The sequence below is a fragment of the Sceloporus occidentalis genome, unplaced genomic scaffold (assembly GCF_023333645.1).
Source record: "Sceloporus occidentalis isolate IW3139 unplaced genomic scaffold, rSceOcc1.0.p SCAF_28, whole genome shotgun sequence".
In the NCBI taxonomy this organism is placed as follows: Eukaryota; Metazoa; Chordata; class Lepidosauria; order Squamata; family Phrynosomatidae; genus Sceloporus; species Sceloporus occidentalis.
The window spans coordinates 7,275,522-7,293,914 of record NW_028317008.1 but is presented as its reverse complement, the minus strand read 5'-3'; the positions used below and the strand labels follow the sequence as shown (position 1 = coordinate 7,293,914).

The window sequence follows — 18,393 nt, the reverse complement described above, 5'->3', positions numbered from 1 at the left end:
ATAGGGAAACATGTGGTGGAGTCATGAGCCTCTAGATATTTGTTTTCATTTGTCTGTGGAGGTTTAGACAACGAAGAATGACAGCACAATAAGTTAAGGATGAACAAAGGATATGGCCTTGTTTTGTTGACATGTCTTTCAAAGGCTTTTGTGAATTCTACCCTACTTTCCATATTCCTCACCCCCTGTTGAAATGTTACCATATGTTTCAATAATTTGTTAGTTTAATGGTCATTTATGTGCTAATGTGTGATTATTATATTTTGATCAGCCTGTAAAATTCTTATAATTGTCACTTTTATTGAAAGGTGGTGCTAGGGGGGTACTTTTCAAGTAAAATTTTACCTAGCACTTGGTATCTGGATTTGTGATACCGCTAGCAAATACAGGATTGCGTGTGATTTGTCAGATTAGAAAAATAACAACATGATTTATTATATGTCAAAGCATTACAAGGACTCACTATCTGCTTGGGTACTTTGTGGGGATTATTGTGTTTTCAGTATACATTGTCCACTCAGGTAGATAAAAGTCCAAATTATTTGTAGAGCAAATGTAAACGTCTCTGTAGCTTGCCAGGTGTAGGCTCCTCAAATATGTTAATTTGAGATTGTTTGGATGTTTGTACAATGTTCATTAACGTGCATTCATTTTAATCATAAATGTCTTTGTTTGACAAATGGGAGTCAGAATGTTGCCCAAAAATATAATCCACTAATTTTTCTATTTAATTAAACAACCAAAACATGATTTTGCTATATGCATAATTATACCTATGACAACATAAGTGGTCATCCAGTTGGGCATAAAAAGGAACACATTAAAATGTAACAATCTTTTGAGAGCTATAATAATGAAGCTACCAATGCATGTAATTTATTTTTACGTTATTTTAGCAGCAGATGGAAAAATGAATTAATGCATAATTTCACTTCATTAAGATACATATATTTCCACCCATTTCAAATTGCTGCTTTTAGAAAATGTGTAGATGCAAGTTTAATGGTAAAATATTTCTGTGAAATGATCCAAACTTTCATCAGGTGGAAATTTTGCAGTCTTTCGTTAAACCTTAGAATGCCAGGACGAGTCTAGATTTATATGTCATATGCCTTAAATAACAATTTGGAGAAATAGATGCACTGAAATAAGTGAAAAATGTGCCTATGATATAGAGTCAGCCAAGTGGAAAAATATATATATTTTTTCAATAGAAGATGTATGGATCGGATGAATTACTTTCCATTTATTCATTCTTACTGCTATTAAGGAAAGTTACCATATAAAACTACCAAACCATAAGTCATTAAAAAGGCTCAAACATGGGGGCGTGTCCTGGTGCTCGAGGGAAATGGACGCACATTGACTGAGCTCCTGCTCTCCCTCGGCAACGATAGCTTTTACAGCCACTACCAGTAGCCTTACCCGATCGTTTTTGCTGCTCTGTCGTCGGGCATTGTGATGTCCACCCGTAGGGGCGGAAAACCGGGGGCCTCCTCTGAGCTTCCAGACTTTTTTAAGAAAAGAGACGCTGCGCGGGGTGAAGGCCTAGACGGCGCGGATGCAGCAGGCCTGAGCACACGCAGCGACATCGCGGACCTCAAGGCCTGCGTGTTATCGGTCAAGCAGGAGCTACAAGCCGATCTTAAAGCTGGCCTGTCGGCTATTTCCGCGGATCTCACTGCTCTGGCCTCCAGGACCGTCCACCTTGAAGCAGCGGTTGATCACCTTACCTCGGCTCAGCAGGAACGGGATGACGCCATTGCTCGCTTGGAGGCCACGTGCGCTGATCTTCAGGATGCTGTTGAGGATATGGATAATCGCTCCCGGCGCTCTAACCTACGGGTGAGGGGGGTTCCGGAGACCGTGACGGACATTCGTTCATACATCCACCGCTACCTACAGCAACTTCTGCCAGATGTGCCGGACGAGGAGCTGCGCCTCGAGCGGATCCACAGAGCTCTGCGTCCTAAACCGGGACATGGCGAGCCTCCCAGGGATATCGTCCTCAAGTGCCACTATTTTGCAACGAAAGAGGCAGTTCTCCGCGCGACCCGGAATGTTTCCCCGGAGCTGGATGGCATTGCCCCGGTGTGGTATGCGGACGTTGCCCCTTCAACTCTTCGTAAGCGCCGGGCCTTGAAGCCGCTCACAGATTTCCTGCGGGAGCGTGGGGTCCCCTATCGCTGGGGCTTCCCTTTCAAGCTTCTGGTCCAGAAAGGCAGTCTACTTCTCCAACTGCGGGAGCTTGCCGATGCTGGGCCGTTCCTGCGCCGCCTGGGACTCCGACCGCCTGCTAGCCTTGACCGGCCACCTCCTGAGACGGCAGCTTCTCCTCGACTGGAGGGACGCTCCCCACGGGCTTTGGAGCGGCTTCACTCGCCACCTCGCCCGGCTGCTAGCCCTGAAGCGCCTTCGAGACTGGCTTAGCTACTGCTGACCCCTGCGGCTCTTTCACCGTGTGTTTTGGGGAACCTGTTGGCCTTCCTTCAGGATCGTCCCTGCTCTCACAGTGGAGGATAACTAAGGGCTCGATTCGTGTTAATTTGAGTTTCTTTTGCTTTCTTTATCGTCGGTTATTATTTTCGTGGGACTTATGTCGGACTACGCGTTTTTATTTTTATTTATCTATTTTTTCGCCGTCGTCGTTATGCATTTATTTGTGTCGGTCCCACTCGCCGGTGTGGGGGTTGCAGTTTTGCCTTCGGGCGCCTATCTGCTGTTCTTCCTCCACTGTATGCATATGTGCGTGCTGTGTACTGGTTTTCATGCTGTCGTACCGCCTATCTCTATATGTTTGCATGGCCCCATATATGCCTATTTATGTAGCCCCATGCTGTTAGCTCCATGCTTCTGATACGTGGTGTCCTGCATATGTACGCACACTTTACCTTTTTTTTTTTTTTTTTTTTTTTTTTCTTCTTTATTTTCCTTCTTTATTTATTTTATTATTATTTTGACTAGTATTATTATTCCATTGGGTACTGTGTGGCCGCTGTGCCAGGCGACTGTACGTCACATTTCGCTGCTACCAACACTATGTGCTTTACTCGGCGCTCTTTACCTGCACGTCTATATACATGCATAAGTGAGTGGCTCCGCACTGCTGGCTCCATGCCTGTGGGGTCCTGTATATGTACGCACACGTTTCACCTTATTTTAATGTTTTTTTTTGTTTGTTTTTTTGTTTTTTTCTATTGTTATTATTACGTTGGGTACTGGGTGGCCGCTGTGCCATGCGGCTGTACATCGTATTTAGCTGCTACCGACACTATGTACTTTACCTGTTTGCACGTCTACCTATGTGCGTACGTGCGTGGCTCTACGCTGCTGGCTCTATGCCTGTGGGGTCCTGTAGCTGTATGCATTTTTATTGGGCACTTCTCAGCACTTGCGGTATGACCGCAAGATGTACATCGCCTCTGGCGGCTACCTGCACATTGTGCCTCGCCGACTGCGTACACACTTTCCACACACTCATGCATGTTCCTTTTTTTTTTTTTTTTTTTTTTTTATATATATTGGGCACTTCTCATTGCTTGCGGTATGACCGCAAGGTGTACATCACCTCTAGCGGCCGCCTGCACACTGTGCCTTGCCAACATCGTACACACTTTCCACACACTCATGTCACCTCTCCTCCACACATGTCTCCGTGACTTTCCGCGGATGGTTTGGTTCTGTTACGGGGAGGTTATAGCCGTGGTCGTAGGGGTTGCCGTTCCTTATTGCCCTGATCGGGTTTGTTTTGTTGCTCAATCTTACCGGTGATGTGTTACGTTTTTTGATTGTTGCCGGGGGGAGTGTCGTTCTTTCCTCCTCCTTCTGGTTCCCCTGTGTTACTCTTGAAATAGACACATTTGGGTTGAGTCTATTCAGTTTGCCTTGTATTGTTCTCTTCCTGGTGGTCTGTCCCACTGGTGTTCTCTCTTCTGTTTCCTCCTCTTTTTTCCTTCTTTCTTCTCCCTTTTCTCCTTTTCCCTTTTTTTTTTTTTTTTTTTTTTCCTTTTTTCTTTTTTCTTTCTCTCTTTTCTCTTCTCCTCTTCCTTCCTCCGGGCCCAGCTTTCTGCCCAATGGCTTCCTTACATCGTCCCGGGCTGAAGGTAGTTTCCCACAATGTGAAGGGGTTGCTCGCCCCGCAAAAGCGGCGTATGGCGGTGAGGCACTATGTCCGCTCCCAAGCTGACATTGTTCTACTCCAGGAGACCCACTTCCGACAGCGATGTCTTCCTAAGTTTTGGGATCCGCGATTTCCTGTACATTTTCATTCTGCAGCTCCAGATAAGCATAATGGTGTTTCCATTCTCATACATAAGAGACTTCCTTTTCGTGTCCTCCACAAGTTCTCTGACCAGGAGGGAAGATACCTACGTTTGGACGGATTGCTTAACGATCAGCCGCTCACAATTGTTAACGTGTATGCTCCTAGCCCTCCGACGTCTGCGTTTTTCGATCAGCTTGCTCAGTTACTTCTCACGACTCCACCGGGTGGTCTTGTTATTGGCGGAGATTTTAATTCAGTTCTGGACCCCTATATGGATAGGACTCTTTCGACAGCCCGGACGTGTCCGACCTCTATTTTTAAACCCTTGCAGCGCTTTGTCAAGTCGATTGGACTCTTTGATGCGTGGAGGCTCCTCCATCCTACTGATCGGGACTATTCCTTTTTCTCTCACCCCCATAGAATGTATTCTAGGCTGGACTATTTTTTCGTCAATCAATGCCTCCTCCCGTCGCTTCTTGGATCTAAGATACACGAGATCTCCTGGTCCGATCACGCCATGGTTGAGATTTCCCTGGTCGGCCTTCTCCCACCGAACTTGCGACCGTTCTGGCGACTCAACGATTCCCTGCTTCTCGACCCTGCTGTTCGTGAGACCATCACCCAATCCCTTACTACTTACTTCGAGGAGAACATGACTCCGGATGTTACCCTTGGTACTACCTGGGACGCCCACAAGGCTGTTCTCCGGGGACAATTCCTGGCTTTGAACTCGGCCAAGAGGAAGCAACGTCTTTCTCAGATGGAGGACCTGGGGGCCACCCTTTCTAGACTTCAAGCGGAGCACAAACACTCCGGGGACGCTCGTCTTCTGCGGGAGATAGTTTCCACCAGGGGCCAGCTTAATCTATTGCTTTCATCTGACACCACCAGAGCGCTTCTCCGCACTAAACAGCGGTTCTTCGAGAAGGCGAATAAACCGGACACTATGTTGGCAAGGAGGCTACAGAACATCATTCGCTCCCGGACTATACGTCATATAAAGACTACATCGGGCAGCCTGACTTCTGACCCTGGAGTGATTGCGGATCGGTTTGCGGAGTACTACTCTCATCTATACGACGGCAAGAAAGCTTCCCCCGCAGTTTCGCTTTCGTCTGATCTGCGACAGTTTCTCTCTGAGTGTAAGTTGCCTTCGCTTGCTCCTTCGGCCCTAGCTAACCTGAATGCCCTTATTACGGTGGATGAGGTCTCTGCTGCCCTTAAGTGTTTTAAGAATTCGAAGGCCCCAGGTCCCGATGGCTTTACCGCTAAATATTATAAATCTTTTGCTGCCTGCCTTCTTCCGCATCTGGCCTCATTATTTAATACGTTCCTCCAGGGGGAGGCGTGCCCCTCTGTAGACATGCAGAGAGCCAAGATAGTTATGATCCCCAAGGAAGGCAAGGACCCCTCGCTCTGTTCCAGTTATAGACCCATCTCCCTTATTAATATTGATCTGAAGCTTTTTGCCAAGGTGCTCGCCCTCCGGTTAAACAAAGTCTTGCCCACTCTGGTCCACCCTGACCAGGTGGGATTTGTCCCGGGGAGGGAGGCCCCGGATAATATTAGGCGCTCTTTGAACCTGGTCCACTCGTGCCGGAGACTCGGGTCGCCAATGATGCTCCTGTCTCTGGACGCAGAAAAGGCCTTCGACCGAGTGGACTGGGGGTATTTGTGGTCGGTTTTGCGGGCCTTTGGCTTTTCCGGGGCTTTTTTGCGCGGTGCGCAGGCTTTATATACGCTTCCTTCTGCCGTGGTGGATATTGGCACGTTCCGCTCCCGGTCTTTTGCAATTAAGGGGGGTACCCGCCAAGGCTGTCCCCTCTCGCCATTGTTATTTGCACTGGCCATTGAGCCGTTAGCTCAGGCCATCCGTCTGCACCCGGATATTAAGGGTCTTACTGTGGGTGGTCGGGACTACAAACTTAGCCTGTTTGCAGACGATGTCCTGCTTTCTTTGACGTCCCCACTCACGTCCCTGCCTAATTTGTATCAATTGCTTGGGCAGTTCGGGAAGCTTTCAGGTTATAAGATCAATTCCGACAAATGCGAAGCCTTAAATGTTAGTCTTCCCTCCCCTACGGTTAAGCTCCTTTCCCTTAATTTTGATTTTAAATGGCGGCCTTTTTCCTTGCGGTCTTTGGGCATTAATATCACCCCCTCTCATCACCAGATGTACGCGGCCAACTACCTGCCGCTCATTCAGGCCCTAAAGCGCGATCTTGCCACTTGGTCCACCTATGCTTTATCGTTTATGGGGAGGATCTATGCGGTGAAAATGAATTTATTACCCAAGTTGTTGTATCTTTTTCGTTCTATCTCCTTGCCGATCCCTCGGAAAGATATTGCGGGCCTTCAGGGGGCTATTGAGAGGTTTGTTTGGCAGGGCCGAAGGAGCAGGCTTGCGAGATCGACCCTGTATAGGTCGAAGAGGGCTGGAGGGCTATCCACTCCCCTCCTTTATGAATACTATGTTGCGGCTCAGTTGGCCATGCTTTTGTCCCTCTCGGTGCGCCCCTCCCCTGCGCGCTGGGTTCAGCTGGAGTCTGATCTCTCCTCTGGGGCGAATCTCCGATGGCTTATGTGGCTCCCTACCCTGGATAAGAGCAGGATATCCGACAGCCCTACCCTCCTGCATTCGTTCTCTCTCTGGTACCGGGTTCGTCGCAAATATAAGCTCATGGACAATGGTTCTAGATTGCAACCGGTGTTCCAGAACCAAGATTTCCCGGCAGGTCTTCAGCTTCGTCCGTTCCAGTGGTGGGTTGACAAGGGTCTGGTTACAGTGGGAGATCTGCTCCTCAACGGTCGGCCCTGCTCCTTCCAGCAACTAGCCTCATTGCACAACATACCTTTGTCCGAAACTTTTCGATACCGCCAGATTTCTCATTTTCTCCTTCAGTTCCTCAAGCGCTTTCCGGATTACGTTGCTACCTTTTATGAACATTTGTGCGTGCGTTCCCATAAAATCGGTGGGGCGATATCTCTTCTGTACAACCATGCTTTGGGGGTGAAGTACTCGTCCTCGCCTTCTTTTGAACGCCAATGGGAGACCGATTTGGATCATGCCCTCGACTCCTCTGATTGGGGGGAAATTTATGAGAACATTTGGAAAGTCACCGCCTGCACCCTCGTGCAGGAGAACTGCTTTAAGGTGTTGTCTCGCTGGCATCTCACCCCTTCACGCCTGCACCGTATGTTCCCGACGCATTCCCCTCTCTGTTTTCGTGGCTGTGACGAGGCGGGGACCCCGCTGCATATTTGGTGGACCTGCCCCAAGCTTGTGCCGATATGGGCCCATTTCTTCAGTTTGCTGAGCGATGCTCTAGGGGAACCCCTCCGACCCGAGCCTTGGTCGGCTCTTCTCTGTAGATGCTATCCTTCGGATACTCTGTCTAAACCAGCGCATCGTCTTATATTTCGAGTCTGTACGGCGGTCCGTCTCGCTATTGCCCACGTATGGAAATCTGGCGCTCCTGAGCTGCACGTCGTTGAAGCTAAAATTTGGCATATGCTGAAGATGGAAAAGATCACGGCTTACCTGCATGACAAATCCCACATTTTCTTTCTCACCTGGGGACCGTGGATGGAGAAATTTGGGATGTCACCAGCTACGGTTTCGTGGATCTGACTTGTGGCTGCTACCTGTTGTTCGGCTAGCTGAGGCTCTGAGGTTTCTGGCTGCGTTCTCTTTTTTTTTTTTTTTTTTTTTTCTTTTTCCCCTCCTTTTTTTTCCCTTTTCGCCCCCCCTCCTTTTCTCAGTGCTTCTCTTTGGTCTTCTGGCTTTCTCTCTTTTCTTTTCTCTGCATTTCTCTTTGGAGATGATTTTCGATACTTACACCTACTCCAGACTCACCGGCGCTGATATTCTGTGCGCTCACTGTGTGCCTTTTTGGGCCCTCGTCCTTTGGGCGTTGTGCCATAGGCCTATTGTTAGGGTACATTCGGTTTACATTATTTCCTGTTCTGCGCTCATTGGCGTTGTCGTGATATGTACACTGTACCTATGATGTGGTGTTTTGTCTGTATTTGCGCTTATTTGGAAGTCATCTTTTCTATTGACAAAATAAAAATTACTTTACAAAAAAAAAAAAAAAAAAAAAAAGGCTCAAACATAATTTTTACATTCATAGTGACCTAATGACTCATGTTAAAAGATTCTTTGATGCAGCTTATAGTTATTGGTAATTGATTGTATTTACAGCATTTACATAAAATTCTGTGGCTGTGTAAATCTAAACACCATTCTCATTGATAGTTTGACACTTTTGTTTAAAACCATCATCATCCACCTTTTAATCTTCTCTTGCATTTATCATCACATGACACCAATCTGAGTGCTAGCAAAGCATTTTCTAACAAGCTTTTAAAACCATTGTAAGTTAGGGAAAGGCTGGTAGAGTAGCTTTGTTACCATTTGTTACACTTTTACAGTCATTATCAGGTACAAACATCATTTGGTAGATTTCAGACTACACTTTTTGAAAGATTGTGTACCTTTTTTCCCTTACTAGGTGACTCAGATTTTTAAGTCAGGAAAGTGTATTAACATAAATGTGTGGACTTCTTCAAAAGGAGCCAGACATTTCTTCAGTACCCACACAATTTAAGAAAGTAACTTGTATTTTAGAAGTTACAAGCTGTTTTCTCAAGGTCAATAGCACTGCCTGCTTGCAGACACTGATCCGTTCAACAACAGTCACTCACTGCTCCTGTAGTTAAGAACACAATTTTTACCTAGATCAGCATAGGAGATCTTAACTAGGTTTCCAGTATCATTTGTGAGCAAATAATGAAAAATCTTTGATGCAAAAACAGTAAAAGAAGATGGCTTCATCAGCCCTTGCTGAGCGGCTAAAATATGTCTCATAAGCCTACATAAGCATACAGAACATGAGGTGTATCTCCATACATACATTATGTTTTTGGAACGTTCCAGCTGTTATTTAAAGTGTTCAGATTGAAATAAATTCTCTAAATGTTTTTGAAAATGATACTAACAATTTCTAATCTTCCAAAACTAACATAGAAAGACATAAGGTTGAGAAGATGAAAGAATAAAGGGTTTATTCAGTAAACCTCTCTAGGCACTGCAGTATAATGGACTGTAGCTAACTGGACCTTTAATATTATAAAATAGTTACATTCAATCAGACTGCAATTAGTAGATATAGTCCAAATAGATACCGCATGGAAATGTTTATTTTATGGTTACACATCTGAGATACTAATTCAAGCTTTTATGGGAGCCCAAATCTCCTAAGATTGCATATGACAAAATAAGTAGTTAAATAAATACAACCCAATCACATCGCCATTATATGTCATTTTTAATAGCACCTTTTTTTAGCAAGACTATTATGTTACAGTCACTGTGAAAACTATTCTTATGCAGGTGCGTAGAAGAGAAGAAAAACAAGATATAATTGTAATGTTGCATGAAGCTATAATTTGGACCCACACCATTTTAGTTGCTTATGTTAAAGGAAACACCTTCATTTAAAGCTTACTTTAACGGCTGTTAAAAAACACAACAGAGCTTCTTTTAACATTTTAATTCAAAACATAGAATGTTTTCAGTTTCAAGACCTTCATTTCACTAAGTTCATGAATCAAATGTACAATGAATCAAATGTACAATGAATCAAACATAGCCCCCGTTTTCTTTTTTCAGCACAGCTGTCTTGCTGGTTATGTTTAGGGTATATAATTACCTGATATATTTAATAACTACAGGTGTTAGAGCTTATGAAAGTCAAGGGAGCTATAGAAGAGTAATGTATCTTTTCCCTCTTATTTTAAGTGCTACCATTTTGCATTGATAGAAGAAAATGTTTGGAACAGATGCAAAAGCTTTAAAAGATAATTTTTTTCCACCAAAGCTGCAGCTACTCCAAAAGTTTAAAACATATTTTAAAAGGGTCTAGTCAGTACCATGTCGAAATAGTAAAACTGAATCTGGCACTTTAAGGCCAGTGGCCGATCAATCATTTGGTGCATCCAGCCTTTCCCCAGATAAACATAGGAGTGGGGCAAGTTCAATGGAAAGTACTACTGGCCATTAGTCTATTAATGTGCTATTAGCAGGGGGGGTTTAAGGCCTTGAACAATAAAAACTGGACATGGATGGGATATGTTAAAAAGGCATGTAGCTACAACATATCAAAAAATGTAAATGCACATTTCATTCTTAATGGGAATGTGACAGCATGGAATCTGTATTCTTACCCTGACCATAAAGTGTTCACTGCTAAGAGGGCTGTAGCAAATCTTTCACATGTCATTCAGACATAAAGGTGAATTGAGCTTACTGTCCTGTTATTCCCTTCTGAAAGAAGGTTTAAGTGGCTAAACTGGAACATTGATTTTCTTTATTAAAACACCTCAAGGTATTTGGAACAAAGCAAAGGGGGTCCATTTTATTTCTAGTTTTAGAAAGGGGCCTGCAACATGTTCCTTAATAAGAGTATCTGCATTACATTAAGGAAATGTAGAATTTAGATACATAAAATAAGTGGGTTTCACAGCCACTAGTCTGAAGATCATTAGAATAGGTTAAGGAATTGTGCTTTCATGCTTTGAAGGACAACAGATTCAGGAACTTTCCACTTCACATTGTGAACATTAATTGCAGAGTAAGGAGGGCAGGCAAATACGCACTGCATGTAGAAATGTAATTAAAGAGGTTTTTGGCCTGCAGTTCATGTCTGAGAGGGAAAAAAATCTGTTGGATTATCAAACACACACAGTATGTAAGAAATCACCATTTTACTCTGTAAATTAGGGAAAAGGATTTATCGCAGAAACTTTCAAATATATGAGTAGGAAAAAGATTTCATAGGAATTCATTTTGCTTTTTCATACATTGAACACAAGGTTATGCTCTAAAATGGAATAGTTTTTTTAGACTGAAGGAAATTGAAGTATATATTTTTTTTCTAAACTCACTGTATATACATTTAAAGAATAAACATGACTGTTACATTTAATTACAAATTATAGTTTGTGCAGACTATTCTGTGTGCCTGCTAGTCCCTTCCCTTTTCCATGATCTTGCTTGATTAGCATGCATTACTATAAGGCTAGGTTTCCACTTGGGTTTTTGTCCTGCGTTTTTTTCTTGATGAAAAACGCCAGGAAAAACGCCAAGAAAACTGCCACTGCATTCTCCTGCGTTTTGGCGTTTTTTCTGCAGTTTTTTCTGGCGTTTTAACCTTTCTGAGGAAATTGCTTTTTTGACCTTAGGCAGTTTTTCTAGCCTTTACACGTTGGAATTTTCACCCAGCTAAAAGGGATTAGGATAAATGGCAAGTATCTGCCCCCTCCTGATGTCATTTCCTTGGTAGAGTCTCTTTTCTGTGGTTTGTAAGGCATGCTTTATTCCGAATGTCTATTTCTCGTAGGACACACAGATACTGGGTCCATCCGCTGCATTGTAACTGTGGAAAAAAACGCCATAAAAAACGCCAAGGCAAAACCCACATGGCTTTTTCATGGCGTTTTTTCTCTCCCATAGACTTCTATTGGAGAAAAACACCAAGATTTCCTTGCAAAAAACGCCAGAGTGTCAACATGCTGCGATTTTGAAAAACTGCCACAGAGCCCAAAAAAGCCGAAAAACGCCAAAGAGGACTGAAAAAATGCCAAACAGAAAAACGCCAAGTGGATATGGCATTGTGCGATTTCCTATCGAAGAACAGCTAACATCTGACCGCAGCGTTTTTTCACAAAAAAAACGCCGTGTGGCCGAATTGGCGTTTTTATGGGCGTTTTTAGCAAAAAAAAAACAAGTGGAAACCTAGCCTAAAACAAACAGGGCATAGCTGAGTAAAGGGTTATTCATTGGGAGTGTGAAAAATGTATATCCCATATATACCAACACAAGCACAGAGACCGCATTGTATTGTCTGGCTTAGATAATGCACAATTAATTTAATGTAATTGATGCTATAAAGCAGAATTTAGAAATGAGTAAGCATATTGTTAGGAACCTAGTTCAAGCCCTTAAGGACGGAAGACATAATATTACGGCTACGCAAAACCTGCAGTTAAGCCTGAGGATATAATATTACCGTATTATAAGACGACCCTGATTATAAGACGACCCCCAAATCTGAATATTAATTTAGGAAAAAAAGAAAAAGCCTGAATATAAGACGACCCTATAGGAAAAAAAGTTTTACCAGTAAATGTTAATTCATCTAAACAATTTTTTTTTAAATAAAAGTTATGATTGAGAAAAATATTCTGGTTTTATTTCCTTCTATTTTCCAACCTGCCCCCCAGTTATGCACATCTGCCCCAGAAATGCCTTATACCCCCTATATGCCACTGTGCCCCATGATATGCCTTTTAACCCTCTAATTGCCACTGTGCCCCATGATATGCCTTTTGACCCCCTATGTGCCACGCTGCCTCCAGAAATGCCTTATACCTCTGGCATTTAGAGGGTTAAAAGGCATATTATGGGGGAGAGTGGCATATAGGGAGGTATAGGGCATTTCAGGAGGCAGAGTGGCGTATAGAGGGTTAAAAGGCATTTCTGGGGGCAGAGTGGCATTAAGGGGGTTAAAAGGCATTTCACAGAGCACTCTGCCTCCAGAAATGCCTTATGCACCGGTGCGGGGAACTCTGATCACTGACAGCCGGGGAAGGTCTGCGCGATGGACGCAGACAACCCCCGCTGCTAGCCACGCCTCCTTCTGCTGCAGCGGAAGTTGTCTACGCGAATCGCGTAGACAGCTACACGCTGCCCCAGCTACACACCGGGGACTCAGAAGTACCGGTAAGTGGGGCGCGGGGAGGGGGGGGAGACAGGAGGATCCAGGTCCCTTGCAGCTGCGGGGGATCTGGATCTTAGTCGTCTCATAGTCAGACCTATTTGAGGTCTGATTATAAGACGACCCCGATTATAAGACGAGGGGTATTTTTCAGTGCATTTGCTCTGAAAAAAACCTCGTCTTATAATCGAGCAAATACGGTACTTCTTCCAGTACTTTTAGTGATTGCTGCTAATTTAATAATTGTTTTCTTTTTCTTTTTAGATAATCAATCTTTAACCACAAAAAAGGACAAATTATATTAAATGATTTATACATTTACCTAAGGTTTCTAAAAGTACCAATTATACTGGAAAAAAATATAGAATTTATGTAGTTAAGTTATATAAGAGGAGGTAAAATAATGCTGGAAAACAAAATAGAAAGAGTGCTAAAAACCCTTTAGTTAAGTTGGAGAAGACAATATGGATGCATAAAAACAAATGCAGACTATGTAGAATGCATGGAATAGGCATTGTTATACACAAAGGTATCTCATTCCATTTGTGCTGGTCATGCCAGTTACTTTTGTAACAGCAATTCCTATAAAAATTGTGAATAAATATGTGCAAAATATTCTTACAAACTGCAAAAGAAATGGTTTAACACTTAAATCCGTCTGTCAAAGCAACCTTTCCATGCAGCTTAAAGATTCTGTTATACCTAAACATTTTTATAGCCACACTTCATATAAAACTTCCATTATCCAAAACAGAACTACAACTATTTATTTAAGGATTTTGTGGTGGTGTTAAAGTGGAGCTGTAGTGGTTGGAATTAAAGATTGCTGCTTAAAATACAAGGTATGGTTACATATGAGGTTATTGACAATGAAACTACATTTAAACACAAACAAGTGATAGGCTGGAAATGGTATTAATTCCATTTTATATTAAACTATATCTGCAGGAGCTCTTAGGGAAATTACAGTCTAGACATACATGAAGAAAGACCCACATAAACAAGAAAGAACTCGGTCCTGCTACGGATTAACTAAATTTTTTTGCTTTTTGATTTAAAAATTCAATATAAACTGTGTTAAGTGTTTGCACCCTTATTAAACAGTCACCTAAAATCTATAATTCAATGAAACATTAAGTAATTGCCATTTATTTCCAAACCATTCAATTCTACAAACCCAACTGTGACTCCAGCAGTGCATTTCTATGCTAGCCAGCTTTTGTTATCAGTATCTCTGCATGAAAGATGATTTTATTTGACTGTTAACAGAAAAACACAAAATGGAACCAAATTTCTGTGTATTTAAAGAAACAGTGAAATTAAAAGATTTTATTAAATATTTTTAACAGATTAAAGAAAGACAAAGCTATATTTTCAAAGTTACAACAAACACAAAGGATGTGATTTATAATAAACAATGAAAATGTGTTTACTTCAATACAAAATACCACAATACCAATTGTGGTATTACAAAAATGTATACTTTTATTAATTTGATGTACACTTTAGATGCATTCTAAACTGTCTCTTTTCCTTTCTTTTATGCGCAATGTCATTCTTTGCATCTCACTTGCTAACAGTCACGGCTTCACCTTGCATCCCAGGCTCCTGTATAATTATATGGGTTTTGTGACTATTTTCACTTTTAGCCTGTAGTGGCTTTGGACATCTCAGTTCAATCTTATTGGTGTCAGCTGGGTCTCGTGTACAACGTTATCCTGTGCAGCCCTGACCTATAAGTAGCTGATGCTTTCTGTACACAAGGCACTTGCATTGTGGAGTGTTGCAATCTTGTGTTCTGACTCTGAATTTGGCTCCGTGATCTGTTGCTACTTTCAGTGTTTTGCACAAGAGCTACCCAGCCACGCGCCCTGTGCGAGAGCTATCCAGCTACGCTCCCTGCGCGAGAGCTATCCAGCCACGAGCCCTGGGCGAGAGCTATCCAGCCACGCGCCCTCGCGAGAGCTATCCAGCCACGCTCCCTGCGCGAGAGCTATATGCAGCCAAGCGCCCTGCGCGAGAGCTATATGCAGCCAAGCGCCCTGCGCGAGAGCTATATGCAGCCAAGCGCCCTGCGCGAGAGCTATATGCAGCCAAGCGCCCTGCGCGAGAGCTATATGCAGCCAAGTGCTCTGCGCGAGAGCTATATGCAGCCAAGCGCCCTGCGCGAGAGCTATATGCAGCCAAGCGCCCTGCGCGAGAGCTATATGCATCCAAGCGCTCTGCACGATACCTATATGCAGCCAAGCGCCCTGCGCGAGAGTGATGCAGCCAAGCGCCCTGCACGAGAGCGATGCAGCCAAGCGCCCTGCGCGAGAGCTATATGCAGCCAAGCGCCCTGCGCGAGAGCTATATGCAGCCAAGCGCCCTGCGCGAGAGCGATGCAGCCAAGCGCCCTGCGCGAGAGCGATGCAGCCAAGCGCCCTGCGCGAGAGCAATGCAGGCAAGCGCCCTGCGCGAGAGCGATGCAGGCAAGCGCCCTGCACGAAAGCGATGCAGCCAAGTGCCTTGCACTTTCCTGTGCACTTTGTCAATGCTTCACTGAAGAAGACCATGTTGTGGGTCCTGATCAGATTGCCTCTCCAAGCTACTTTTGTAGAAGAGCTTGGGGGGACCTGTATGCATAGTTAAATCTGGGAGAGTTTTTGAAAGTCGCCTTTACTAATTGAACTGTGATAGATACACAGAAAGAGCTCAGTCATTTTGCTAGAGAAACTTGCCAGGTTTGGTCATTAATAATTCCCTTGTAACGTTGGTGAGTTAAAAGTCTCCTGGAGATTATCCTATTAACTTCTTGTTAAGTGTATTAACCACAACATCCAACAAATTATTAAATTAGTAGTTTTCAGTGACAGCAGATACTAAACATATTTTACTAAAATGAAAAACCCACAACAAAAAAATACTTACATTTGAGCAGAAGTGATCATCTAATCCAGTAAACCTAGGTAAAGTGGAAAGACGGAGGATTTCACCCCAAGATTTATCTTTGAGCCATGAAGGATCAGGGTTGGATCTTGGAACCTCCAGTGAAACACCACCCGTAAGAAGAAAGTGCCACTCGTCATCATTGATAACACCTTTGTTCTTTTGAAGGCCCACACAAAGTAGAAATGAGAAGAGCAGTTTGTGCTTTTCAAAGAGGGAACGGCAGACATGTTCATAAATGCTGAAAAAATACACACAAGAAAATGACAATATATGATAATATATAATATAATATATAATAATTGTAATTCTAACATGGCATGTGGATGTCCTCATAGACGTAGGAAACGAGGGGGACAGGGGGGAATGTGACGTCATATGCCGGCACTCAGCAATGAAGTCGCCCGGGCCGCGACAGAGCAGGAAGAGAGAGACCTTGTGCTCCCACCACAGGTCTTTAGCACGGTAAGTGAACTATAAAGAGGGGGTGTAGGGAGAGGGTAGATAGTGAGAGGGGATAGAAAGTAAGAAAGGGGGGATAGAAAGTAAGAAAGGGGGTTAGTAAGAATATTGAAATAAAGAGTGGGAATTAGAGAAAATGAATGAATGTCTGGATGAATTGTGTGAATGAGTGAAAGAACAAATTAATGTATGGATGAATTGCTTGAATGATTTGTAAGAATGCATTAATTAATGGATATGTATATCATGGATGTGATTTAGGGAAAGGCAAAGATGGCTCAAGCAGCGTGTTTGAGCCTTGGGGACCAAGATGACACAGACAGGGTGTTTATGAGACAAAGATGGCACAGGGCAGGCTGTTTGGGGACAAAGATGGCTCACGCTGGGATGTTTAGGGACAAAATTGGCTCACTCTGGACTGTTTTTCAATATTTAAAAAAATGTTTTTGTTACAAAGATTAGCTGTTTCTTCCTATATTTAATGTATTACACGTACATTATTTCTACCGTGTTCAAGTTATATATTATTGTACGTGTTTCCAAAAAAAAAAAAAAAAAAAAAGAGATGGAGAGAAAGTGGGGTAGGGGATAGTGAGGAAAGACGTATCTGATGGGGGGGAAAAAAGGGGGTATCTGATGGTGAAAAAGGCTAGGGGTTTCTACGCCCATGGACATCCTTGCATCAGAGTTTAAAAACTGACTGGTTTAGCTATTAGGTCAACCTTACAAGCAGAAAGACCTTTATCGATGATGACTATATACCAGTGCTTCATAACCAACCATAAAGGTCACTTAAAAGATCATATTGATATTACTAATTGAACAAATATAGGCAATCAATTGCTCAACTAATTAGATAATCTGTTTTAGAAATATTCTGAGAAATGCTTCTAGAAGAAATTATAACGAAAATAACATATTTGGGTTAGGAGGTATATCATTAGATAAATACATAAATATTCATTGTGTTAACTGTCAAAAGCAAACTTGTTACATATTTAGTATATCATGTTTTCTTGTACAGTTCCACTTCCAGTAGCATTTAAATAATGTTGCAATGTATTTTGACATACAGGGGTATAGCTGGGGTGTCTTTCTTCCTAGTAGAAAAGTGTGCTTCCCTATAAAAGACCTGAGGATTTATGCCTTTACCAATACACCAGAGATATTTTATATCCTGTGCTACTCAGTTTGTAGCTACTAGAGTGTGGCAACTGGAATGCATTAGGGTACTACCGGTACTTCAATGGCAGCTAACATTTAAGGTACAATAATAAAATAATGAAGACAAAAAAAGAAAAGTGTACAGAAGTGCCCCGAAAAGATGATGAATGCTGCCCTGTATCATGACTTGGGCAACACCTTCCTGAAATCACCGCATATATATACTACTAAGGTTGTCTGCAGTTCATAATTAAGGACCTTTCTAAGCAACAGTAGAGTAGATAGGTGAGAGATGCTCAAAAACAACAATGCTTCAAGATTCATATATTATCCAATGGCGTTAACTGTTAAATGAATACACTCTGTAGGCATTGAAAACTGCTTCCAGACTGTACTCAGCATTGATTGATTTACAAAGAGGAAAAATACATTGAGATTCCTCTCAGTTTCAAGCATGTCCTGGATGATTTTCCATCTAAGGTCCTTAGGGCCCTAACAGTGCAGGCTTTTGGGACATCCCCACAAGAGCCCAGATTGCTCATTAATTTGCACAGCTGGATCTGTCAGAAAGATTGGAGTGACTGATTGACCTAACAGTGCTGATGTGAAGAGAAACTAAAAACCTAAATCATTTTGGAGACTGTGAGAGCTGTAGTTGACAGCCAATGGAATTTATATTATTAACCCTTTTATTTGTTTATTATTATTATTATGCATACAACCTGTGAATGCAGAAATTACATATGCTTCTTCCTGTGTCCACATACTAATGTCCTCCTCCTCTTTTTGTTTAGC

At 42.9% G+C, this 18,393-nt stretch overlaps 1 protein-coding gene across 1 annotated transcript in view; it reads right to left on the bottom strand.

Annotated features, from left to right (window-relative positions):
- LOC149299757 (dynein axonemal heavy chain 3-like) overlaps positions 1–18,393 on the bottom strand; it is a 498,381-nt gene that overhangs the window by 49,397 nt on the left and 430,591 nt on the right. Inside the window, exon 67 of the mRNA XM_089486039.1 lies at positions 15,955–16,213. Within this exon, the coding sequence (XP_089342165.1) occupies positions 15,955–16,213 (259 nt within the window). The remainder of the gene's footprint in view (positions 1–15,954; positions 16,214–18,393) is intronic.